Source organism: Populus trichocarpa, chromosome 2, assembly GCF_000002775.5.
Source record: "Populus trichocarpa isolate Nisqually-1 chromosome 2, P.trichocarpa_v4.1, whole genome shotgun sequence".
Classification (NCBI taxonomy): domain Eukaryota; kingdom Viridiplantae; phylum Streptophyta; class Magnoliopsida; order Malpighiales; family Salicaceae; genus Populus; species Populus trichocarpa.
The window spans coordinates 9,729,899-9,752,123 of record NC_037286.2 but is presented as its reverse complement, the minus strand read 5'-3'; the positions used below and the strand labels follow the sequence as shown (position 1 = coordinate 9,752,123).

The 22,225-nt window shown below is 34.7% G+C and overlaps 3 protein-coding genes across 4 annotated transcripts; 1 reads left to right on the top strand and 2 right to left on the bottom strand.

Annotated features, from left to right (window-relative positions):
• Positions 1-5,018: 5,018 nt before the first annotated feature.
• Positions 5,019-6,087, bottom strand: LOC7483749 (protein MIZU-KUSSEI 1). Its single transcript, XM_002301163.4, has one exon. It carries the CDS (start codon positions 5,795-5,797, stop codon positions 5,105-5,107), a length of 693 nt encoding a protein of 230 aa, XP_002301199.2. The 5' UTR covers positions 5,798-6,087; the 3' UTR covers positions 5,019-5,104.
• A 4,960-nt stretch (positions 6,088-11,047) lies between these two features.
• On the top strand, positions 11,048-18,764 carry LOC7462898 (uncharacterized). 2 transcript variants are annotated; one of them, XM_024595131.2, is made up of 20 exons: positions 11,048-11,317; positions 11,494-11,763; positions 11,859-12,046; positions 12,120-12,236; positions 12,321-12,392; positions 12,567-12,714; positions 13,167-13,249; positions 13,675-13,730; positions 14,057-14,193; positions 14,352-14,442; positions 14,548-14,613; positions 14,725-14,947; positions 15,429-15,530; positions 15,832-15,917; positions 16,019-16,141; positions 17,000-17,069; positions 17,159-17,250; positions 18,093-18,197; positions 18,287-18,407; positions 18,494-18,764. In XM_024595131.2, the coding sequence occupies exons 1-19, from the start codon at positions 11,283-11,285 to the stop codon at positions 18,398-18,400; spliced, it is 2,178 nt and encodes a 725-aa protein (XP_024450899.2). In that variant the 5' UTR covers positions 11,048-11,282; the 3' UTR covers positions 18,401-18,407; positions 18,494-18,764. The 2 variants fall into 2 exon arrangements, with proteins under 2 accessions (XP_024450899.2, XP_024450898.2); XM_024595130.2 differs by lacking the exon at positions 11,048-11,317 and having other exon boundaries at positions 11,387-11,763; positions 12,132-12,236.
• Positions 18,765-19,510: 746 nt separating this feature from the next.
• Positions 19,511-21,071, bottom strand: LOC7462897 (uncharacterized). Its single transcript, XM_002301162.4, has one exon. It carries the CDS (start codon positions 20,921-20,923, stop codon positions 19,817-19,819), a length of 1,107 nt encoding a protein of 368 aa, XP_002301198.4. The 5' UTR covers positions 20,924-21,071; the 3' UTR covers positions 19,511-19,816.
• Positions 21,072-22,225: the final 1,154 nt, after the last annotated feature.

Below are 22,225 nucleotides of genomic sequence, written 5' to 3'. Positions count from 1 at the left end.
AAATCATTTTTAATATTAACAAATAAAATCATCTAAAAATATAAAAAATTAATTTAAAATAAAAAATAATTTTTTTATAAATATTTTTAAAACACAAAAATATTTTGCTCGAAAACTACGTTACCACCCCCGAAATATAAAACGAATCACCATCATGACGGCATCATAGCCGCCGACGTGGCAATATTTAATGGATTTTGGAGTCTTATAGTGGACCTGTGATGTAACTTCACGGAGAAGTCAGTTGGGCAGTTGATAAGTCCAGCTGGCATCATACCCATTCACCGACTGCTTTCCATAGTTTTCAAGCAGCAAATCACAAAACAAGGACGGACGGACGGACGCTTCACTTCTATAATTGTCTACTAGCAAGTGGACTGCTTTTACTTTTTGTTAAGACATATTTTCAATCTGATCAGGAAAAAAACTGAGCCACTTGATTTGTTGACGGCAGCGGTGTCCAACATGTTCCCCTCCAATCCATTTCTTGGTCGGTTTAGCACCGTCATTGGTTTTTTTTTTAAATTTTTTATTCCCATGACCACGTTGGATTGGGTAGTTGGTGCTTTTCTTGAACTGGTCAGCTATTGTCGTTGGCTATAGTTTGTTGATCTTCCTTGTTGTTTGCTTCGTCAATATTTGCCCTGCCCCCTTCCGGCGATTAAATATGAACCATTTTAATTTAATTTTATTTGTGACACATTTGAGGTTATGGTTGAATCCGCTTTCCTTAAAAAACAAAATTACTTTTTTTTTTTATTTTTAAATCGTTTTGATGTGCAAAAAATAATTTTAAAAATTTTTAAAAAAATAGTTTTATATATATTCAAACAAAAAATATTCTTTAAAAAATAATCTTAATTATATTTTTAAATAGACCTTGATCTATGTAGAACCAAATGGAGAAGAAGATGAGAAAGTCAAGCTAGTTCAAGAGAGCGTTTGGAAATACGGCTTAACCCGTATTTCTAAAAAATTCAATTTTTTTGTTAAAATTTAATTTTTTTATGTTTTGTATTGTTTTGATACAGTGATCTTACAAATGATTTTAAAAAAATAAAAAAATATTATTTTAATATATTATAAATAAAAAAACACTTTAAAAACAATCACAATCACACTTCCAAATATATTAACAAGATGAAGTCAACCTCATATATCTTAAAAAAGACTCTACTAAAAAACATGTTAACTGCCATCTAGAAATATTTTTTACACTGGAAAAAAAAAACCAACCGAGGGCCGATAATTTAGTCGTTATCCATTCGCATGAGTTAAACATTGAATAGAATGATAAATATTATGAGGAAATGACTGATGAGGTTGTCATCCATGTGCTCTTACTTAAAAAGAAAAGAGAATATGAAACTTATGACTCATTATTATGTTTGTTTATGGGGTTGCTTTTGTATTTGAAATAAATCATGGAAAATACATGTTTAGTAATATATAAATAATTATTTACTGTTTGTGGATCCTAGTTAAATTTTTATTGAAAACACAGATAAAAAAAAGCTACTCCAAGTTGCTTCTCAACTACTGTAGCGGGACGTGCAGAGTGAAATTCACTCTGCATGTCCCGTGAATAGTATTCACTATTCATGATCGGACCGGGTCCGGTCCGAACTTAAATGTATTAGATCGGGTCCGATCCAGAAAAAATAAATCCAATTTTTTATATTTTTAATTATGTTTTATTAAAAAAAATAGTGTTTAACATTATTTAATGACATTGCATAAATTAGAAGGAGATCGCATGATGACATAATATTTGCAGAATTTGATAGTAATTCCAATTTTGTTCCTGATGATATTTTACCTGATTTTGTTGCACGCTCAAAAAACCATGAAAATTGTAGTCCTTGTCGAACGAATTTTGTATGTGATAGAATTATAGATAGTTTAATTTGAATAATAAAAAATATTTTATATAAAGTATTATTTATTTCAAGATGTAATAGCAGTAGTTAAATCTATAACATTTCAATTAAAAATCATCAATATTAATATATATATTTTTTAGTTATTATAAACTCAATTTGAAAAGCATCTCTAACCAAACATATTAAATTACTTTTTGTTTAACCTCAATTTCAATCATAATTTTAACCAAATATATATAAATACCAAACCAACCTCAACCAAAAGTACTTTTTATAAAACAATTTTTTTTAAACCACAATCACAAAAGCTACCACAATACCAAACACATTGTTTTATTTATTTTTCTCAGTAACCAAACCAACCTCAACCAAAAGTACTTTTTATAAAACAATTTTTTTTAAACCACAATCACAAAAGCTACCGCAATACCAAACTTAGAATAAAAATATCCACTTGGGATTTTTCTCTCCTGTTTATCTATTTTTTTTTCTTTAAAGTGAGGCTAAGAATAATTAATTGAATGCAACTAGTTATTCCCGATCACAATAAAATTTATCTTTTCAATATGTTAATATAAGTGAACATTGTTTAATAATTCTGTATCCCAGTTATGAATTCTTTTAATTTTATTTGATTATAATGTAAGAAAAGGGTTGTTTTATTGTATTTTCATGTTGTCGCTATAAATTTTGATGATCATCATGAAAAATAACTAGGGATATCATATTAATTGATTTTTAGGATTCATTTAAAATAAAACAAATATAAAAAGAAAAAAAATCCATTACTTGTAAAAAACGAAAAGAATATCTTTACAAGTTTTCTGGTCTCTTTTTATTAAATTTTTTTTTTAATGAAATTGAAAGAATAACTAGTAAAATATTACGAATTATTTCCTATCATCGTAAAATTGTTGGCGCTTTGTGTATTATTTTTACCTGAACAAGAAAAGAAGATTAAGGAAGGAAGGCGTCTGCATGGTTGGATTTTGTTCTGGTGGGGTCTGGTAGGTCCATTCGTTTGCATGGTTGGATAAGGTGCGGTACAACTGGAAGTCTGGAACATTTATAATTGGGCTCGTCGGTGACTTAATTCGGGCCCTTTTCATCTGGCACCAACTAATTTGAGCCGCAAGCCCGTGATTAATCCATTTTGATCACCATCTTTAACGGATGCCTCTTAGAGATTTAACCCATCCCATGAAAGACATTGGCCTGACAAAGATATATTTTAAGTCAATCTCATTTTTTAACAGATAATGCCGGCGGCCCAGTCTTCTCCGTGGAATAATACTCACCCTTGAGGGTAAAAACATAGAGTCCGTATGTTTTTTTTGAACAAAAACGAAAGAAAAACCGTGGGTCAATCTAGAATTTCTACTCTATAGGTAAATCATGGAAGCGTTACAAATAATAGGGAATGCCGAAAATCTACTAAAGCTGGTTTGGGCCGATTGTGCATGAAAACCGAAGCAGGTGTAGTAGTCTCACGCCTATTAGGTTTTTGTTGCTCACAGAAGCTCCATATGGAGAAAATGGGCCTCGGAAGTACTGCAAGTGAGAATGATAGAAGGGCAAGTTTTTCAATGAATAAAGGGCAACTAATTATCTGCTGCAACCTCTTCATTTGACTGTCTTCCTGCTCGGCTAGCCGAGGTGAGAACTTGTTTAAGAGGAGAGGCGCTCGATATTGCCAAGTTTCTGCTAGTTTGATTTTCTTAAAAATGAACACTGCACTTACTATTAGTTGGCTCGTACTCCCTGTAGAATCTTGTACATTTGTAGTTAACTCGACTTTCCATAGGAGTGACTATATATTTCTTCTCACCACCACTCATTGCCAAAAAGATTTAACTAGATGAGGGAGTCTTTTGTAGCTCAAAACATGAAAGGGGCATTCTTTAAATTCTACTGATACGAATATTTGATTGAAGATTACTTCAGCACAAAAACCTGTCAGTCTGAAAAGGATAACCTTTCCTCAAAGATATGCATGGCAGTAAGAAGATTTATGTTTTGACATAAAGTCTTATTTCATAAGTTATTGAAAAGTTTTCATGTTGAAATCCCAAGAGTAAAAACTGAAAAGTCACCTTTCTGGTCTCTCTCTCTCTCTCTGTTTCTTTTTTCTGTCAAGCTAGCTAACTGAATAGCTTTGGAATGTTTCTGATAATTTAATCTCTCTATTGAATGAGCTACTGCCACAAGTCTACAAGGCTTTACTTGATGAGGTTATGGATTTCAGATAGATGAGAGTAAGCTTCCGCATCATAGTTAATATGGAGATTCCTTTGCTGAAAAAGATGTCTGAAGAACTGGCATGCCTGCAAAACAAGTCTTTTTTGAAGAATTGAGAGACCCTCCAATGATTAAGTTTGTATGAGGACGAAGCTAAATGTGGTTGTGCTTTGAGTTGTAGAGAGCTTATATGTGAAGGAGGAGGTCGAAGAAATATTGCAAAGATTTGGAATCTCTTACCTATGAGTTCATAACTGTTTATATAACGATTGAACATCACAACTTGCATTGAGACGAGTGCAAAAAGGGTCCATTTACTTGCATCATATTATTAGAGATCATCATTTAGACTTCTAAAGGTTGGTGGATCATTGTTGAGGTGAAATGCTATGCTCGAAGGCATCATCCACTTGACAAGACCAACTCTATGTGCTCTAAAATCATGCATGCATTTAATACTGATACGATTTATCCTTGTGGTTGTTGGGGGTAGGTTGAGTTGACCTAGGATGTCCAACTCGACCCCTGTACTGGTTTTCTCCGACCGGCCGAGAAGAGGCACCCATTCTCTTCCTTGGGTCTCACTACCTCCGGGTGGAAAGCACTTCGGATGTCTTGTCATGTTATATAGAATCAAGTGGGTCCTTTTTTGATAGACCTATAACTCGGATACATCATTATGTTCTGGCAAATTCTAAGACTTGCAAGGTAGAAATTTAATCATGGCATGTTGTATCAGTACATTCACTAGTAACAGAGAGCCTGTGAAATTGGCTCTGCAGGCATGCCGACAAGATATAAAAATTTCCAGGCAGAGTGATTACTTTTCTTCTAGATTTTCAACTCCATCAAACTGCATGACCACAACATGTGTGCTCTTGGCATAGAACAGGAAAAGAGGTCAATAGGATATTTTTATGGTGCTTATGATTAGAAAAATTAAGTTTACAAACAACACCTAGAATGTCACACAAACGAATTCTCTAACGAGCCCTTACAAAGAAAATACTCAATTCTGGTCCTGCTGCACCATCAGGATTAATCATGTACAAAGCTTCAGAGTCTTTAGATCCAACCACTCTCTCAAATCTGGCTCTTATGTATGTCAATTCCCCATCAGCTGATTCCTTCACATTATTTGGGCAAGGAAGCACACCAGCACCCATAGAAACACCTCTCAGAAGTTGCATAACATGAAGCTCATCACCAGACATTTGCTTCCTCCTAATAGAGTACCCAACCTTTCTTCCATTACAATACACAGCCCAAACAAACTCCTCCAATAGTTTCTTTTTATGTGTCTTGGTCTCGCTCTCTAGAGCGATTCTTACTATATCCGATGCCATTTCTTTGTGAAATAGACTTGAGTGCATCGGTAGCTCTATAACAAACCTCGGCACACAATGAGGATCTTCCTGTATGGCTAGACTAACTCTACCTTTACGATAACCAAAAATGGTACCTGTTGTGGCATTGTCCTTGAGTAAAGCTTTACGAGGTCTGCCTAATAGTGCAACCATCTTGCAGCCTGAGGTTAACATGGGGAAGAGCTTGAACATTTTAAGAAGCCCACTGCTACTAGATTTTGATCGTTTCTCGCCTGCTGTGTGCCGGTGCAATGATAATATGGCTTGATTGTCCATTTGGAAGTATGGGCTAGAATGTACTGGTGGCATCGTTGGACTTACTATAGCATATGCTATAAAATTCAGGAAAAATAAAGGGTGATGGTGAGTTTGGGGCTTTGAGCTACTGACAAACTATAAGATACATATAGAGGGAGGTGTAGGAATTAAAAAGAAGAGTTAGGAAGGTGGTTGGTCACTTTGGCTGGATTGTCCTTGGAATCTTTTCGAAGTGGGGAAGGGAAAAGAAAGAACCTCCAAATTAGTTGAGAGAGAAGGAAAAATTAGTACTAAAGCTTTGATGTGACCAGGTTTAGTGATGAAAAAGAAGAAGAAGGGGATTGAATGCGATAGGATAAGAGAAATCGGACCACATAATGTTGGGGAAGGGAGGAAGAAAAAAACCCAAAAGATGATAAAAGGGACTCTGGTAATGTTGGCTCAATCATGTCCCTCTATGACAGCGTCAGCATCACTTCTTAAAGCTTTGCTAAAGATTTTTTTTTTTTTTTGAAAACAAACATAGTTTCAAGAAAGTTAATAAAAAATGATACAGTTTAAAAAGTTTCAGGAAAAATAAGATAGTTTGTAAAGAACAACAGTTAGAAATCATGTTTGTTGTTGAATAACTGCTATTCAGAATAATAATTTAAATAAAAATTGTAATTTAAAATTGCAATTTTAATACAATCGTTATTCTCAATAATAATTTTTTAACAGCCGCGATTTGAAATAGCAGTGTCATAACAAAATTATGATTCTGAATTGCGTTTAAGATGCATGTATAAATACCTTTTTTTTTATTCATGGCCTCTGCTCCTAAGAGAAAAAAACCTTATAAATCGAAAAAACAACCTTCAATCGTCCAAAACATCGTCTAATCCTTCTTGAGTTGATGTATAATTTTTTAGATATTGATAAATGTTAGGAAATTATTGTATAGGTTGATGTTGAATTTTTTTTTAAATTTATAAATATTGGAAAATAATCCTTCATGGGTTAATGTTAGTAAATGATGAGAAATAATTTCATTGTTGATGTTTTAATAGGTTATGGGAAATTCTTATTTAGAAGATGATATGGTAGCTGCTTCTGTTATATGCACATCAACCATAGATTTATGGACATTAATTGTCCCACTCATATTTTTTGAGTTTGTTGAGATGCATTGCTCGGACTGTATTATACAACAATTTGGATTTAAATAACACATCCCGTCTAACATAGATAAAAGTGATCAGTTGCATTCTATTAATCGTTCGGGTATGCACGTTAATTATAATTAGATGATCCACCATTTCCAACATATATCGATATAGGACGCACAAATAAATTTTTAGAGAGGTATATCCTTTAATTTCTAAGGAGAAATACATGGGTTGGTACTTGAATATAACACACTAAATTATTAAACCTAACCCAACACAAGTTTCTCCATGTGAGGAGATGAAATATGGGTAAAAAATGTGTTATTTTTTAAATACTTTTCTTTTTCTGTGCTATTTCTTAAAAACTTTTATCAAATTATGCTAGTTTAATAAAATAACCTTTGTTAAACCCTCATCCCTAATTATCACTAATTATTGAGGTGCAGCTCATCTTTCCTTAATTCATTTCTCCATGGAAATTTTGTTTTTGCTTGAGGGGTGACTATTCCTTTAACTCTCAATCTACTCTCATTTTCTGTCAGACCATACTCTTGTTCGGTACATGTGTTTCAGGCAACAGAGAAGTGCCAAACTAGCTCATGTATACGTGTATTCTAGCTAGGCAATTGAACATGAGGTAACTTTCTTGTTGTCTGCATTTTAAGTCATAGGGATCCGAAAACTATAGCCTTTAATACCTATTTATAATTGTTGGAAAATCATCGCATTAAATTCTGATCTAACTAAATTTCTTTTACAAGAGTATTTGAGTTGTTCCTTAAAGTAAAGTACATGTATATGTTTAATGAACAGGACTGTCCATATGTACCAGTTAGTGTCTAAAATGGGGTCCTTTGAAATGATCAAATGGATGGAAATTGATTGTGGTAGGTAGCACTTTCAAGGTTAACATTTAACCCATTTCGAGGATTAAAAGAAAAGGAAAATAAACCTATGGGCCATGGGAGATTTTTTTTTTACACCTAGAGATATGGGGAAAGTTTAAAATATATTAATTAAGTAAAAAATCATGATTTAATCAGGTCTTTTCTATAAATAAATATTGGTTTCCATCCAATTGATATAAGCTAAACAAAATTATTTAATTAAAAAGTAATTATATTTATTTTGCTATTAAAAAAATCCTCTAGATCATTTGTGTATATTAAATCCAACTATTATTCAATTTGTGAGAGTTAGAGGTTGACGGCATGCATATGTGAATAAATAAATTATTTTTAATATTGGTATATTAAAATAATCTAAAAATATATAAAAAAATTATTTTAAATTAAAAAATTCAAAATTTGAAGAAATACGTTGCAGTTTGAGTCTATCTTCTTCTTTCTCTTTGCAATTATTTTATTATTTTTGTACTTCCGAGGCAGCAGAACTTATCCAAGTAATTTTTGAAAGGGGTCCCATAATTGGAATTTTCAATCCAATGAGCAGATTGGACAAAAGTACGAAAATCCTGAATATTAAGAGCAACCAGCAAAGGAGGTTTACATGTACATATTATTGCAAGGATGAAGGAGAGGTCAAATTCCATTGATGGAGCCTAACTTATCTCAAGGTACAGATCATCCATCAAGATCACTTCAATACTATTAAAAACTATTCAGTGGGTAACCCTAAGGGATGGATTGGATGCTTTTGGCTTGGAAAATCTTTTATGATCAATTTTAGAAACTTTTTAGTCTATCATTTTTATTTTTATTTTACGAAAATGCATGTTATAGAAAGAGCTTCGAAAATAATTGAAGTGTACAATCTAAGCTGCCTTTGTCGTTGCCTTCTAATTATTGTGGCAGAGATAAGATATTGCGTGATTGATTTTCCATCTCTTTTCTCCTGGCCCCTTCGCCTAATCAAACAAGACAACACCAAAATTCTTGTTTGTCTCGTAATAAAAGCGTATGTGGTGATTATCTGAAGTTCACTGAACAAAAAAGAAGAGCCTAATCAGTGCGTAAATGCAATCTGCAAGTAGCCATGGGCCATCCAAGTGTAGGAAGAAGGTTTATACTTCAGTTAAAAGATAGGGATACTTCATTTTTTAAAAAAGAAGAGGGCACCATCACCATGCCGTTCTGTTTTGTTTTCCTCCAAGTTTTTTTTTCCTTTTTCTTATAGTTTGTTTACTCTTTTAGTATTCCTCTCTGTTTTGTTTTTCTCCGCTTTGTTTTTTCCTAATCAATCCCACTCTGTCATCCTCCAAGTCCCATTCGTTTGATCTTGTATTTTTCTACGTATCTGTACATCCGTCATTTTCTCTTCTCGATTTAACATCAGCAATTCCTTTTCTAGTACAATTAAATAATTATTTTTCAGAGTGTATTGATGGTAATTTGCCGAATGATAGGTGGATATTTGTCTTTAAAGAAACCAATATTTACTTTATTTAATTGTGGATGGAGTAGGAGGGCACCATCACCATGCCATGCCGTTCATCCAAACCCGCTCTGGAGTTGCGTAAATAAATCTTTTTTTTTCTTTTATATATATATATATATATATATATAGCATTAAATTATTATATTCAATAGTAGACAACTATTTGACTATACATAAATATATTAGAATGCTAGAAAGAATAGAAAGCTTGTCCTGTGGTCAAAAGTCGAATCGGACCCAATCCAAGGTGTGGAATGTAGAGAAATTATGGGATCCGCCCCCATTTTACATACTGTTGGCTTATTACGTATTTGGAATTGTTGTTGTAATTTAGAGAAATTATTTTTAATTATAATTTATTTTATTAAAATATATATTGAAATTATTGTTTAGTGATATATATATTCAAGGTGTTTGGTTAAAATTAATGTTGATAATAAAATGATAAAAAAAACATGTATTAATTTCTCATTTCAGAATTACATTAATGTATATTTCATTATTATTATTATTATTATTATTATTATTATTATATTGTAAAAATAATGATGCAAATTACAACATCAATTTTATTATCTTATTAAACTTGTTAAAATCCTACGCAATCCTAGCCTTGTCCCATTAATAACCTTTATTTCTATAATCCTAGCCTTGCATGGATCCATGAGATCACTGGTTGCCAGGTTGATATTCTTCTGGGGTTGGCTCCTAAAAGAAAGTGTAATTTACCTGATATTCCCTTTTTACAGTGGACTGTATTAGCCATACAGTTGTAAATTCATCATCCAGGTTAATTCCTACTAGGGAGCTTTTATAGAAGTTTACTTGCAACCTCGATGCTAGCTCAAACCATCTCAAAATCCTCTCTATATGGATCAAAGATTTGCAGTCATTTGGAACAAAAACAAGAGTATCATTTGTGTATTGTAAATGGGTGAGATGGTCTCTATTACCATAATCAATGCCCTTGAAATAACAATCCTTCTGCTGCCATATCAAATAGAGAGGGTGAACATCTAGATGTAATCCATGCTCAACTCCAAATTCGTGACTTGGAGAGCCATTAATGGAAATGGAAAGATATGAACTTGAAATGCATTCATGTATAAGAGATCTCTGTTTATTTTTTTTGCCAAAACCCATGCATGTCATCATTTTTTCAAAGTATTTCTCGAAGACAGAATCAAAAGCTTCAACTTTCACAATGTACCCGTCAGGCCGTCACTACCACTTCTCTTTACCCCCATGAACCACTTCATTCGCTATCATAAAACCGTCTTCTTACTTCCTTCATTCAAATTCCAAACATCATGTTCTAGCTAATTAGATTCATCTGAAGAAAGATACTTGAAACTCGTAACTCCTATATAACCCTCTCAGCATGAGCTTTGGTGAAGAGTCTTGAGAAAAAGGAAACAGCAGCAACTTTAATATCATGTGGAGAAGAGTGATTGATTCCATCATGATTAATCCTTGTAATGGTATTTCGACCTTTCCTAATGCTTGCTGCAAGATGCAAAAATCTAGTGTTTCTATATTTTACTTTGAACCAGTTCTATCTGGACTTTTGTCTCCATATTGCTTCCACAACATTTATTCACCTCTCCATAGTGATCCCCAAGCTATCACTCATTTTTAGAAAATTAATCGAGAATTAAAAAAATCGAACACCCTAAGTGGATGCATCATATGGCTAGGCATCTCCCTGTTGTAGTTAATTTTAATGAAGGGGAGAAATGATCATTTTCTTCTCACGGTTCCATGATAGGCACAACTTGGTTGAAACCCTTTTACTGAATGGTGACGCTGCTATGACTGTGACGAGAAATAGAGATGATGGTTTCGACTGGTCACACAACTGTTGTTTCTGAGATTTGATTGATTAGAGAAATGGCGTCCACAGCGAGGAAGCAAGAGACGAGTTCGAAATGCTTCTCTAATGGGACTGACTCCACTTTATTATCAGAGAATTGAAGCAAGAGGGTGAACGAATGACGGAAAAGTTGGAAGAGAGAATCTCAATCAAGTAAACCAACCACTTATTGCTATAAATAATACTAACCTCTGTATACTACTAGTAGTCCAATTTATTTATTTATTTATTTGTTTGTTTATGGGTTTGACATACGCTAGTCAATGGTTTTCTCAGCTGTCGTCACTCACTCTTACTCGCTTATCTTCTTCATCTTCTCACTCTTTCAGCCTCTTCAACAGAAACTACACACAAAGGAAAGTCATCACTAACTTCTCTCCTAAAAGACAGCTACAGCGGCCTACTTTCAAAACCATGGCTTCTTCAACACAAGTAGCTGATGCAACAGCCAAACAAGACAAAATCACTGCCCCTTACGGCTCATGGAAGTCCCCAATCACCGCAGACGTCGTCTCTGGCGCTTCCAAACGACTCGGCGGAATCGCCGTTGACGACCACGGTCACCTCTTCTGGGTCGAATCCCGCCCCTCTGAATCTGGGTAAACTCGAAACCCTTGCACAAAATATACTTAACTGTTTTCAGTTTTCTCGTCTCGTGACTTGATTTTGGATGGTATTATGGTAATTTGATCAGGCGAGCGGTTCTTGTGAGAGAAGCCGACAAACCGGGAGAAGAACCCACCGATATTACACCGAAAGAATTTGCTGTGAGAACAACGGCTCAAGAGTATGGTGGCGGCGCATTCACGATATCAGCAGATACTGTCATTTACTCTAATTACAAGGATCAGCGGCTTTACAAGCAGTCTATCAAATCCAAAGGTCGAATGAGCTATTACTAACTCATCAACTGCTACTTTTCACTTTTTTTTTTTTTTTTTCAATTTGTTGATAGTCCATGCAGTAGATTCTTCTCCTGTGCCGCTTACACCGGACTATGGCGGTCCCGTGGTTTCTTATGCTGACGGGGTCTTTGATTTGCGCTTCAATCGTTTTGTTACTGTGATGGAAGGTAGATAGATCCTCATGAACTCTGTTTATTTAGGGTTTGGATTAGAAAGAATTTTTTTTGATGAATTTATGATTTTCTTGATAGATCGTCGCGTCAGTAGTACAAATTCAACCACAACAATTGTTGCTGTAGGCCTTAGTGACAAGAGTATCCAAGGTAAAAACTTGTTGGAATAAGATTTATGGACTTAGAGTAAGAATTTTCTGTTTTTTTAACTTGGTTTTTCAGAATTATCCAAATGCTTTTGTTCTCGAAATATTAGCTGTTTTACTATTTGATTCTTGGCCGTATGTTGAGGAAATGACCTTTTTTTGGATATTTTGACTTCAGAGCCAAAAGTATTAGTAAGTGGCAATGATTTCTATGCATTCCCACGCATAGACCCCAAAGGCGAACGGATAGCGTGGATAGAATGGGGCCACCCTAATATGCCATGGGATAAAACAGAGCTCTGGGTCGGCTATATTTCTGAAAATGGGTAAGCATAATTTGTCAATGATTGCATTTCAAGAACTTCCTTTGGCAGTAGTTGTCAAATTTGGTTTTCTTGCTGCTGATATACGATATTCAGCACCATTCTGCTTTCTTTTCAATAAATTCTTTGCTATCAACGCTTTAACTTGTTCGAAGATCAGCAATTTATCACAAGGTGCTATTCTTAAATCAGTACCATGTGACTCATCATCACCTTGCTTTTGTTATATGCTGTTTGGTGCATGAATATGGTTTTCTTTGCTATAAAAACAACCTGCTTAACTTTAGGAGTTTAAATTTGTGTCAAAACAAACTTTTCAGGTCACCATTCTCTAGGACAGAAAATCACTTGATACTACATTCTGCGCTGAATTTAGTTCTCAGTTATCATAATGCAGATAAATAAATACACAGGACCACTTGATGCCGCTTATTCCTCTTAATTTTCTCATGCAGAGATGTTCACAATCGCATTTGTGTTGCTGGTTGTGATCCTACCCTTGTGGAGTCTCCAACTGAGCCCAAGTGGTCCTCCAAAGGTACTATATTTTGTCGGTTTTATCATGGAACTTCACATATATGATGTAACTCGGCTGGGGAGCAAATTCTCTGGGATAAATTTGCTGTTGGGGGAAGCTTCTGTCTGCAACATGTACTTAATAGAAAAAACATGTGGTATGTTTGTTCTGAGAATAGTGATTAGGTCAACAAGGTTTATGTTCTGAAAGTGGCCTCTGGATTGGTTACCTGCACATCAATGCTCAAATTATATTCCCGAGACATAGTCCTGAAACCTAGTTTGGAGTTGAGCCTTGTGCTTGATTCCCTTGGAAGCTACTGCCATTTTTAGTACATATTTAACATTTTAGCCATGCATGTATGACATTCAGCTATTTTGTCCTATCAGAATTCTTGTAGCTTCAAGTTATTGCATATATTGATATTTTCATTTGCATTGCTACAGGTGAACTATTTTTCATCACTGATAGAAAAAGTGGATTTTGGAATCTATATAAATGGGTAAGTTCTATAATTGGGCAGTTGTTTGATGCTATGGTACACCCTTTTCTCTATGTAATCTTCTTTATGTGAAAACAAAATTTTAATTGATTATGCTTCTTAAAGAGAGAAAATTCACATGCAGGACAAAGGATTCATGCATGCTTAGACCACATTTTCAATCATACTCATTTTCATGAGATTAAAAATAAAACAATCGTAAGCAGGATTATGGAAGCATTACATTCTATGTTGAAGTGCTTGGACCCTCTGCTTCTTGTGCATTACAACCATTTCTTCGGCATAACTATCTGCTGAACTGATTATCCTTTCTCTTTGGACGACAGATTGAATCTGTCAATGAGGTGCAAGCAATTTATTCCCTGGATGCTGAGTTCTCGACGCCATTGTGGATTTTTGGCATCAATTCCTATGAGCTTATTCAGAACAATGAAGGAAAGAACTTAATAGCTTGCTCTTACAGGTAAACCTTAAAAAGTCAATAGCTTTGCTTTCTTTGCTTTATGCATCTGCTTTGGTTTTTATCTTACGAAAAACCTTGTTTCTTTGGAAATTTTTTGTGAGCTTCCACTTGCAAACCAAACTTCATTGTGATCAAACTATTGGAATGTTTGGTTTCAGGCAGAATGGAAGATCATTTCTTGGTATTCTGGATGATGTTCAAAGCTCATTATCTCTACTTGATATTCCTTTCACGGACATCAATCATATGGTACTTCCTCAAATCTTATTCTCTCCAGTCTGTAGTTTGAATGAAAAGCCCTTAGCTCGGACATTAAAGATGATCTATCTAAGCTGTGCATCTTTGCCCATGCAGACTTCATGGAACCGTTGCTTATATGTTGAGGGAGCATCTGCAATTCATCCATCATCAGTGGCTAAGGTGCTACAGGATGTTCTACTCTGAACCACTTTCCTTATTCACCAGGAGCTGGTGATTTTAGTTTTACAAGATTGTATTCATCAATATCAGCTATCCTTTCTGTCTTTTCAGGTGAACTTAGATGACTATGGATCCAAAGTTGTTGATTTCAAGATTATTTGGTCATCTTCACCTGATAGTTTGAAGTACAAGTCATACTTCAGCTTGCCTGAGTTAATTGAATTCCCAACAGAAGTTCCTGGTCAAAATGCCTATGCATATTTTTATCCACCTTCAAATCCCATTTACCAAGCTAGTCAAGAAGAAAAGCCTCCATTATTGTTGAAAAGCCATGGTGCGTGCCCTTGGTTGTATGTTAATGTTTACTGTTATCAATTGATGAAAAATGAAGGAAAAGATTTCTGAAGTGACAACTGTGATGTGATTTCGAGTATTTTTATTCGACAGTTATGGAATTGAGTTCAAGATATCTCATCATGATAAAAATGCCATATTTCTTTGCATTTCATTTTCGATAAACAATAAAAAGTAATCTTGATTGGATTAGTATTCAAAAGTTTGAGTTAAAGAGATTTTTTTATAATAGATATCAAGCATTTATAATAAATGTCAAGCATAAAGTGTAAGCCATATTAATAAATTGGCAGTACTTTTCAATAAAATGATTCAGAGAAACTTGTCGTGGTTGGAAAAAGTGCCTGATTGCTGAACTTGTTTGATGGTACATATTTTAATTTATGCTTTCTTTTGAATAAATTGGTTTGCTTTAATATTTTTTAAAAAATTATTGACCCATGGCATCTGAATTTTTTCAGGAGGGCCTACAAGCGAGACACGTGGAATCTTAAACTTGAGCATCCAGTACTGGACCAGTCGTGGTTGGGCATTTGTGGACGTGAATTACGGTGGAAGCACTGGTTTGTCCTTATCCTTCATTTCTATTCCATCTTAATCATAATTGGCATAAATAGAAAGAACTGTCCTTGTTTTCTGATTCAAAGTGGAGGTTGTGCTTGACCCCTAGATTTTTTAAATTTGGTGTTGTTTCACAAGTTACTTGGCTGCCATTGCACCTCTCTACTTTGATAATTATCTTATGGAAAAAAGTATGGAATCTGGGCTTGTTTTGCAGTTGTGCTTATTTGTTGGATAAAAATGTTAACATTTATATGTGGTGATATCTTTATACTAAACATTTTATGGGCATAAATTTTGAAGGTTATGGTAGAGAATATAGAGAACGCTTGTTGAATAAATGGGGAATTGTGGATGTCAATGACTGTTGCAGTTGTGGTAAATTTTTGGTAATGCTTATACTTCTGTAATTGCTTTGCATGTTCTACTGGATACACATGCTATAATAATATTTTCAAAGTTATGCTAACGTGCATATTTTTTCATCTAGGTGGACAATGGAAAGGTAGACAGTGAACGGCTATGTATAACTGGAGGTTCTGCTGGTGGCTATACAACCTTAGCTGCTCTTGCTTTTAAAGAAACATTTAAAGCTGGAGCTTCCTTATATGGTGTGAGTGCTTCATCCTAAATTTAGTTCCAAATTAGTTTCCCAATTGACTTTAGTGTATGGTCAATGATATTGTGAGAAGAATTTGGTTGTTGCCTTGATTGTTTTATGTTCTTATTTGAATTCACAAGATGGTAAAGCCCATTAAAATGGATCTGGAAATAATCCATGGATTCATTTTTCTCCAGATATTACAGTTTTATTAGTATTCCACTGCATTTTCAGTAAAACACTGCTTTATTCCGTTCTCACAATGCACCATCTAAACAATGCCCTCAAAATGGATTTGTTTGTCCATCAATTTTTATGTCAAGAAGCAGGGTGCCTTTTGCTGAATGACCAAATCTTGTTGAACATGAGTTTCTTTTTCAGTCCTCGTTAACAACTTAGAACCCTGGCCATCATGTTAGGTTAGTCTTGTTGAAAATTGAGAGTGGGCTTCATATTTGAAAACTTCAGCACCTTGCTAAAGGGGAGCATATGGCGATGAATTTGAGGAAGATTTAGTGGATTTGTATATCTGAACTGGGTTGCATGGATTGAATCTTTATTTTAAATGTACAATGGCTCCCTTTGAGGGTGGTTATATTAAATTCTGATCCATGAAAATAAGAGTAGAAGATTTCCGCAATCTCATTGTGTGGCTATTTAAAGATACATTTGAAGTTCTCTGGCTGGTGTGTCTGCTGAATTTTTCATTTTTTCCTGTTTTTCTCCTATTGCTGCTCTTCCCATGACCAAGAACGACATTTTAATTTCTGTGGTTGTCATATGATTTAAATTGATAGATCAATCATACTGATTACTAATTAAAGAATTACAAAGAATGCAATGCCTAACAAGGAGTTTCATAATGAACAGGTGGCTGACTTGAGCATGTTGAGAGCAGAAACTCACAAATTTGAGTCTCATTACATTGATAATCTTGTTGGTAAATTGCACAAACATATCTCATTTATACAGTATTTTTATGCTCCTTTTATTTCATCTAGTGGTGTGGCAATCCTTTTCTGATTGCAGGTACTGAAGAGGATTACTTTGAGAGGTCTCCTATCAATTTTGTTGATAGGTTTTCTTGCCCCATCATTCTATTCCAAGGATTGGAAGACAAGGTACAGATACCACATATTTTTCTGTGTTCTTTGGGTTATAAGAATGATAATCAAGGGTATCAATAAGCTTCAGGCCAGGAACCAGAGACATGTTGCTAAAATGCTGGGAATGAGGGTGAATGATCGCATCCATCATGCTATCTTGCTGTTATAGACTGATTATTTGTTAATGGTGTTGCTTCTAAAACTTCCAACTGAAAAACTTTTTGCTAGTATCTATTTTATATGGCAGAGCTAATCTTTAGTGACAAATTTTGGGGTTTAAATAAAGTGTGACTTGGAATTTTATTATTTGATTAAATTGTATTTCCTTCCATCTTGGTTCAAGGTCAACTTTAACCCTAAGTTAGATTGCTGTCCATGGCGACTTACATCGTGTGGTTAGGTTGAATAATCATCTTGAAAGAGCCGTGGTGCAGAAATTTGAACTTTTGCATCTTCAATCTATTTGCTGCCCTAACAATGATGTCACCATTCTACTAGCATCCTGTAATTTCCTTTATCGGCTTCTTAATATGGCAACTATTATTTCTGTTGGGAACTGTGCCAGTGCTAATAGATAGATGAATCATCAGAATAACAGAGGATATCTATATGAAGGTACTGGTGTGTTGCATTAAAAAAACACGTTACATATCATTGGTTGCAAAATGTAAAATATGTGATGCTAAAATAAACAGAAAGGGGTCCATGTAGCTGCTGTGCCTCTGCCCTTCTTAATCAATGGGGCAGCAGGGTGGCGTCTACTAGAAAAGATATTACTGTAAATCTAAATGCTAGGAAACAGCGAAGCTTTCAGCATATCAATGACAACTGAGTTCAGATATCTCTGCATGGTGTAGGTTGTGCCCCCTGATCAGGCTCGTAAAATCTACCTGGCATTGAAGAAAAAAGGTTTGCCAGTAGCTCTTGTGGAGTATGAAGGAGAGCAGCATGGTTTCCGGAAGGTATATTCTAATGTTACAGTTCATTTAGCTACAACATTTGTAATGGATATGGATATGATACATCAGGTTTGATCTCTGAGTATATGCAGGCCGAGAACATTAAGTTTACACTGGAACAACAGATGCTGTTTTTTGCCCGCTTGGTTGGACGCTTTACCGTGGCAGATGAGATTGATCCAATTAGGATTGATAACCTTGACTAAACATATGGTATGATAGCGTGTGAGTGCAATCATGGGCTTGGTAAAAACCATTTGATGCCATCTGATCAAAGCAATCGATTTTCTGAATTTCAGGAACTTTGTGGACTCTTGTCAGTGGACAACACTAAAATGAGCTTGAAGGTTGGAAGCCCATGGAATATGACGAGCATATGGAGTACCTTCCTCCACTTTGGTACTGAAATGGGAACATCAAAAAATGACTTCTTATTTGCTCTTCCCCTTTACTCCTCCATACATCAGTTGTATTTCATATATATCGGAACATGCACCTGTAAACCCTTTGATTTCATATGATGTCTCTCTGCTTCAGTTCTCTGAAGACAATAGAAAGACTAGTTACGAATGTTTTCTGTTTAAAACCTTTACAAAAGGGGGTACGTGGTTGTCTAAATGTGAATTTGCATGCTGTAGTCGTATAGGATATAAGTGGGGGATCATGAAGGTTTTCTATTATCTGCACCTGTTGAACGTGTAATAACATAGTCAGCTTGCATATTTGAGTGATTCTGGATCAAAGTGCTTACATCCCACCAAATTCAGGATAAATTTGGTCATCTTGAGTTGAAATATATTGTTATTGATGGTTAGTTGACTAGATTTTAGGAGTTGCATTACTGCTTTTACATCTCTGTTGGTGCTAGTTCGTTGGTGGAAAACAGTCCTCCTTAGGTTGCATTGCCTGCGATCGTAGAGAGGGATCATCAAGGATTAGAAAATCAATTGTGACTATGAAGTCTAGAAGTTGACAATGTCAGTTCGTGTACCTTTGCTGGGTTATTTGTTTTTCTTCGCAGATAATGAAATTAATAGCAATTCAATAGTGTCCATACATAATAATTCCAAAAATCGCGGGTCGAATGTCCTGTTGTAACGACAACACAAGGATCCTTCGATTGGTTAGACGATGTGGAGGTAAAACATCTTCGTTCCTTGACGCTTGATTTGGGGCATTGTGGATTTTACTTGTACGCATAGTTGCCCCGCCAAAATCACGCTTTTGGTTTTATTTTTTGAAATTACTTTATTAATTTGATGAACTGATCATATCTTAGAAGAGAAAATTGTGAGGAAATGTGTGGAATAACAAGGTGGCAAAAATTCTTATCCAATCGGCATTCATAAAAACGAAACATGAGCTCTTGATCGTGTACGTAGTAGTTCCAATATTTGCAATCATGCTTTTATTACAATTGTAAAGAATCGAAAGAAAATCAAAGAATTGATATGGCACTAGGTTATCAATGAAAGACCGATCAGAATTCAGCAGGAACTTTCATTGATGAGCTATATATCGATCAGGGATGGGTTTTCCTGTGCCAGTTCTACACTTATTACAATATTAACAACGTAACTAAAGGAAAACTTTACTCCTGGAGAAGAAGTATCAACTTTTGATTAACGCGTAGAGGTTGCAAAGCCGTTGCCAGGGGCATGAGGGGCTCGGTTGAAGGCCAATCTCCCAAAAAAACCTTGTTTGTACGGCAAGAAAGTCTTCTTCTTCAAATTCTCAGATGCTGCTTTATTCACTGTGTAATGTAACTCATGTGCCGACACTGGACCTTTTCTCCTTAAAGACGCTGAACCTGAACTGTCAGTGGACACGAAGCTCGGTTCTTTGCCATCTTCATGTTTTTTGAACAAACCTGAGTACTTCCTGAGACGATCCTTTTCATGCGCATGTCCCTCAGATGCGCTTCTAAATAACAGAAAATCTCTCAGCCTCCACTTCCTTGAAGAACTCTTTGAAGAAGAATTAGAAGAAGAAGAAGAAGAAGAAGAAGAATTAGATGATACTAAGGCTTTTGGATTTTCTGCTGATTGATTGGTGATTTTATCTAGCTGTTTCTCTTCTTCCCATGGATATTCGGATGCTCTAAATAGAGTCAGTGATCTTGATGCTCTACGGCGTGAACTGGATGTTAACCCTGAAACTTTCTCTACCTGTCTTCCTCTTTCATTTTGATCTGTTCTCTTTCGGCTATTTTCAACTGCAGTTGCAAATGGATCTGAGTCTTTCTTTTTTCTTGGCGAGAAAGCTTCACGTATCATCCTTTTCCCCTTCTGTATCGGAGATCTTGGTGAGGAAAGTGGGCTTATCTGGGTAAAACCCTCGCCTTGTAATCTAGGCGGAGGCTTCAGGGGGCGGATTTTGCCTCCATCAAAAAGTTCATCTGCTGAGAGTGATGTCTTTTCAAGTTCAACACAGAAATCAAAAGCAAAATCATCTTCACTATTGGTGTTGGCTGTTGCCCGTGGTGATTTAGGTGTCCCACGCCTTTCATCCCAATGAAAAGTAAACCCGGTTCTTTCTTCATTACTATCAATCAAGCTGTCGAAATAACTATAAAACTCAGCCACACGTGAAGGACTTGTTGGAGCGCTGAAGGTGCAATCCCCAAACCGTTTCGGTGTAGATGGAGCAGTCAAGAATGGCGAAGTTCGAGCCTCGTTGAAGTCGAAATCCATGCCCGGTGCTGGTACTATAACTTGTAGTTTTAACATGTTTCTTTCTGTACTTGCTTTCGAGTTTTATAAGTGTTTGTTTGAGAGAGAAAGAGATGTAGATCAGACAGGTTGCTGTTTGATGAGGAGGTAATAAATATAAAGTGAAGGAGAGGGGATAAGAACTCAAGGAAGGGAGATTGTTGGCTATATGAAGTCATAAAATAGGAGCCGACTTTTAATACTTAAGCCATTTTCATGTCATTTTCAGGGAATATACGGCACTGTTAGAAACATGAACAATATTAATATTTCAAATTTTTTGAAAAAAAAAAAAATAGTTTTCAATTGTTTTTCAAATGAAGAAAAAACATCAACAATACATTTTTCTCTTTTTTATATACTAATACTTTTTAGTTATGTAAAATATTGAAATCATTTTTTTATATTTTCATATTAAAGTAGTATTGTAAATTTATTTTTTATTATAAATTTAATATAAGCATTTTTTTAGTTGACAATATAAGTTTTTCATGATAATTCTTAATCTTAATAAAATAAAATTAATATTCCACAATCATATTATCACAAATACATAATATTAAGATAACTATTATAAATTATGATTTTGGTTTTTTATGAAAATTGATATAATCTGAAGTATTTTTAATTTTTTGATGAAAAAATATTTTATATTTTTAATAAACAAACATGTTTTTTTTAATTTTTTATTGAAAAAAACCATTTCCTATTATTGAACATACCTTATATTATTTGCACATGAAAATATAAAAGGGGTGTTGTTTGATATTTTTATTTATTAATGTGAATGTCTAGATTAACTTGTATAGATCTTAATTAATGTTTTAAAATTAATAATTATATAAGTTTTTAAGGATTGTTTGATATTTCCAGTGACTGTTTGATTAGTAGGTCAAGATGTAGCGTGTTATGGCAAGCCATGGAGCCACGCATGGGTGAATTTTCCATGAAGTTAGGGGGTGAAATGTTGAAGTTCATAATCAGATTAGATTATGAGAACATGAAAGTCAGTAAGTCACCGTCTTGGCTCAACGGCTTCCCCTCCTCCACACCTTGTCAATCAACGGGTCCCTCTCATACGTGTCCATTGATACCAGAGTTGTAATTTTGTGAAAATATTTTGGACTTTATTTTATTTTATTTTGAGTCTGTTTGATCCCTTTCCGTCCATCATCAGTTCGTTAAATGAAGAATTTTCTCATCAATAATCATATCATAGGTGTTCTAGTAATAAAAAGCTTGAGGTTAAAGGGTTTGTTTTTCTTGTAATTGCTAATATGATGATCACTGAAGGTTTACATAGTCATTAACTTCAAGATT

Bases quoted from the DNA above. Each gene is read 5' to 3' on its own strand.
- LOC7483749 (XM_002301163.4), bottom strand. From the start codon at position 5,797: ATGCCACCAGTACATTCTAGCCCATACTTCCAAATGGACAATCAAGCC.
- LOC7462898 (XM_024595130.2), top strand. From the start codon at position 11,405: ATGGGTTTGACATACGCTAGTCAATGGTTTTCTCAGCTGTCGTCACTC. The intron at 12,715-13,166 runs GTAAGCATAATT...TTTCTCATGCAG, and splicing joins GGCTATATTTCTGAAAATGG to AGATGTTCACAATCGCATTT. The intron at 18,198-18,286 runs GTATATTCTAAT...GAGTATATGCAG, and splicing joins AGCAGCATGGTTTCCGGAAG to GCCGAGAACATTAAGTTTAC.
- LOC7462897 (XM_002301162.4), bottom strand. From the start codon at position 20,923: ATGTTAAAACTACAAGTTATAGTACCAGCACCGGGCATGGATTTCGAC.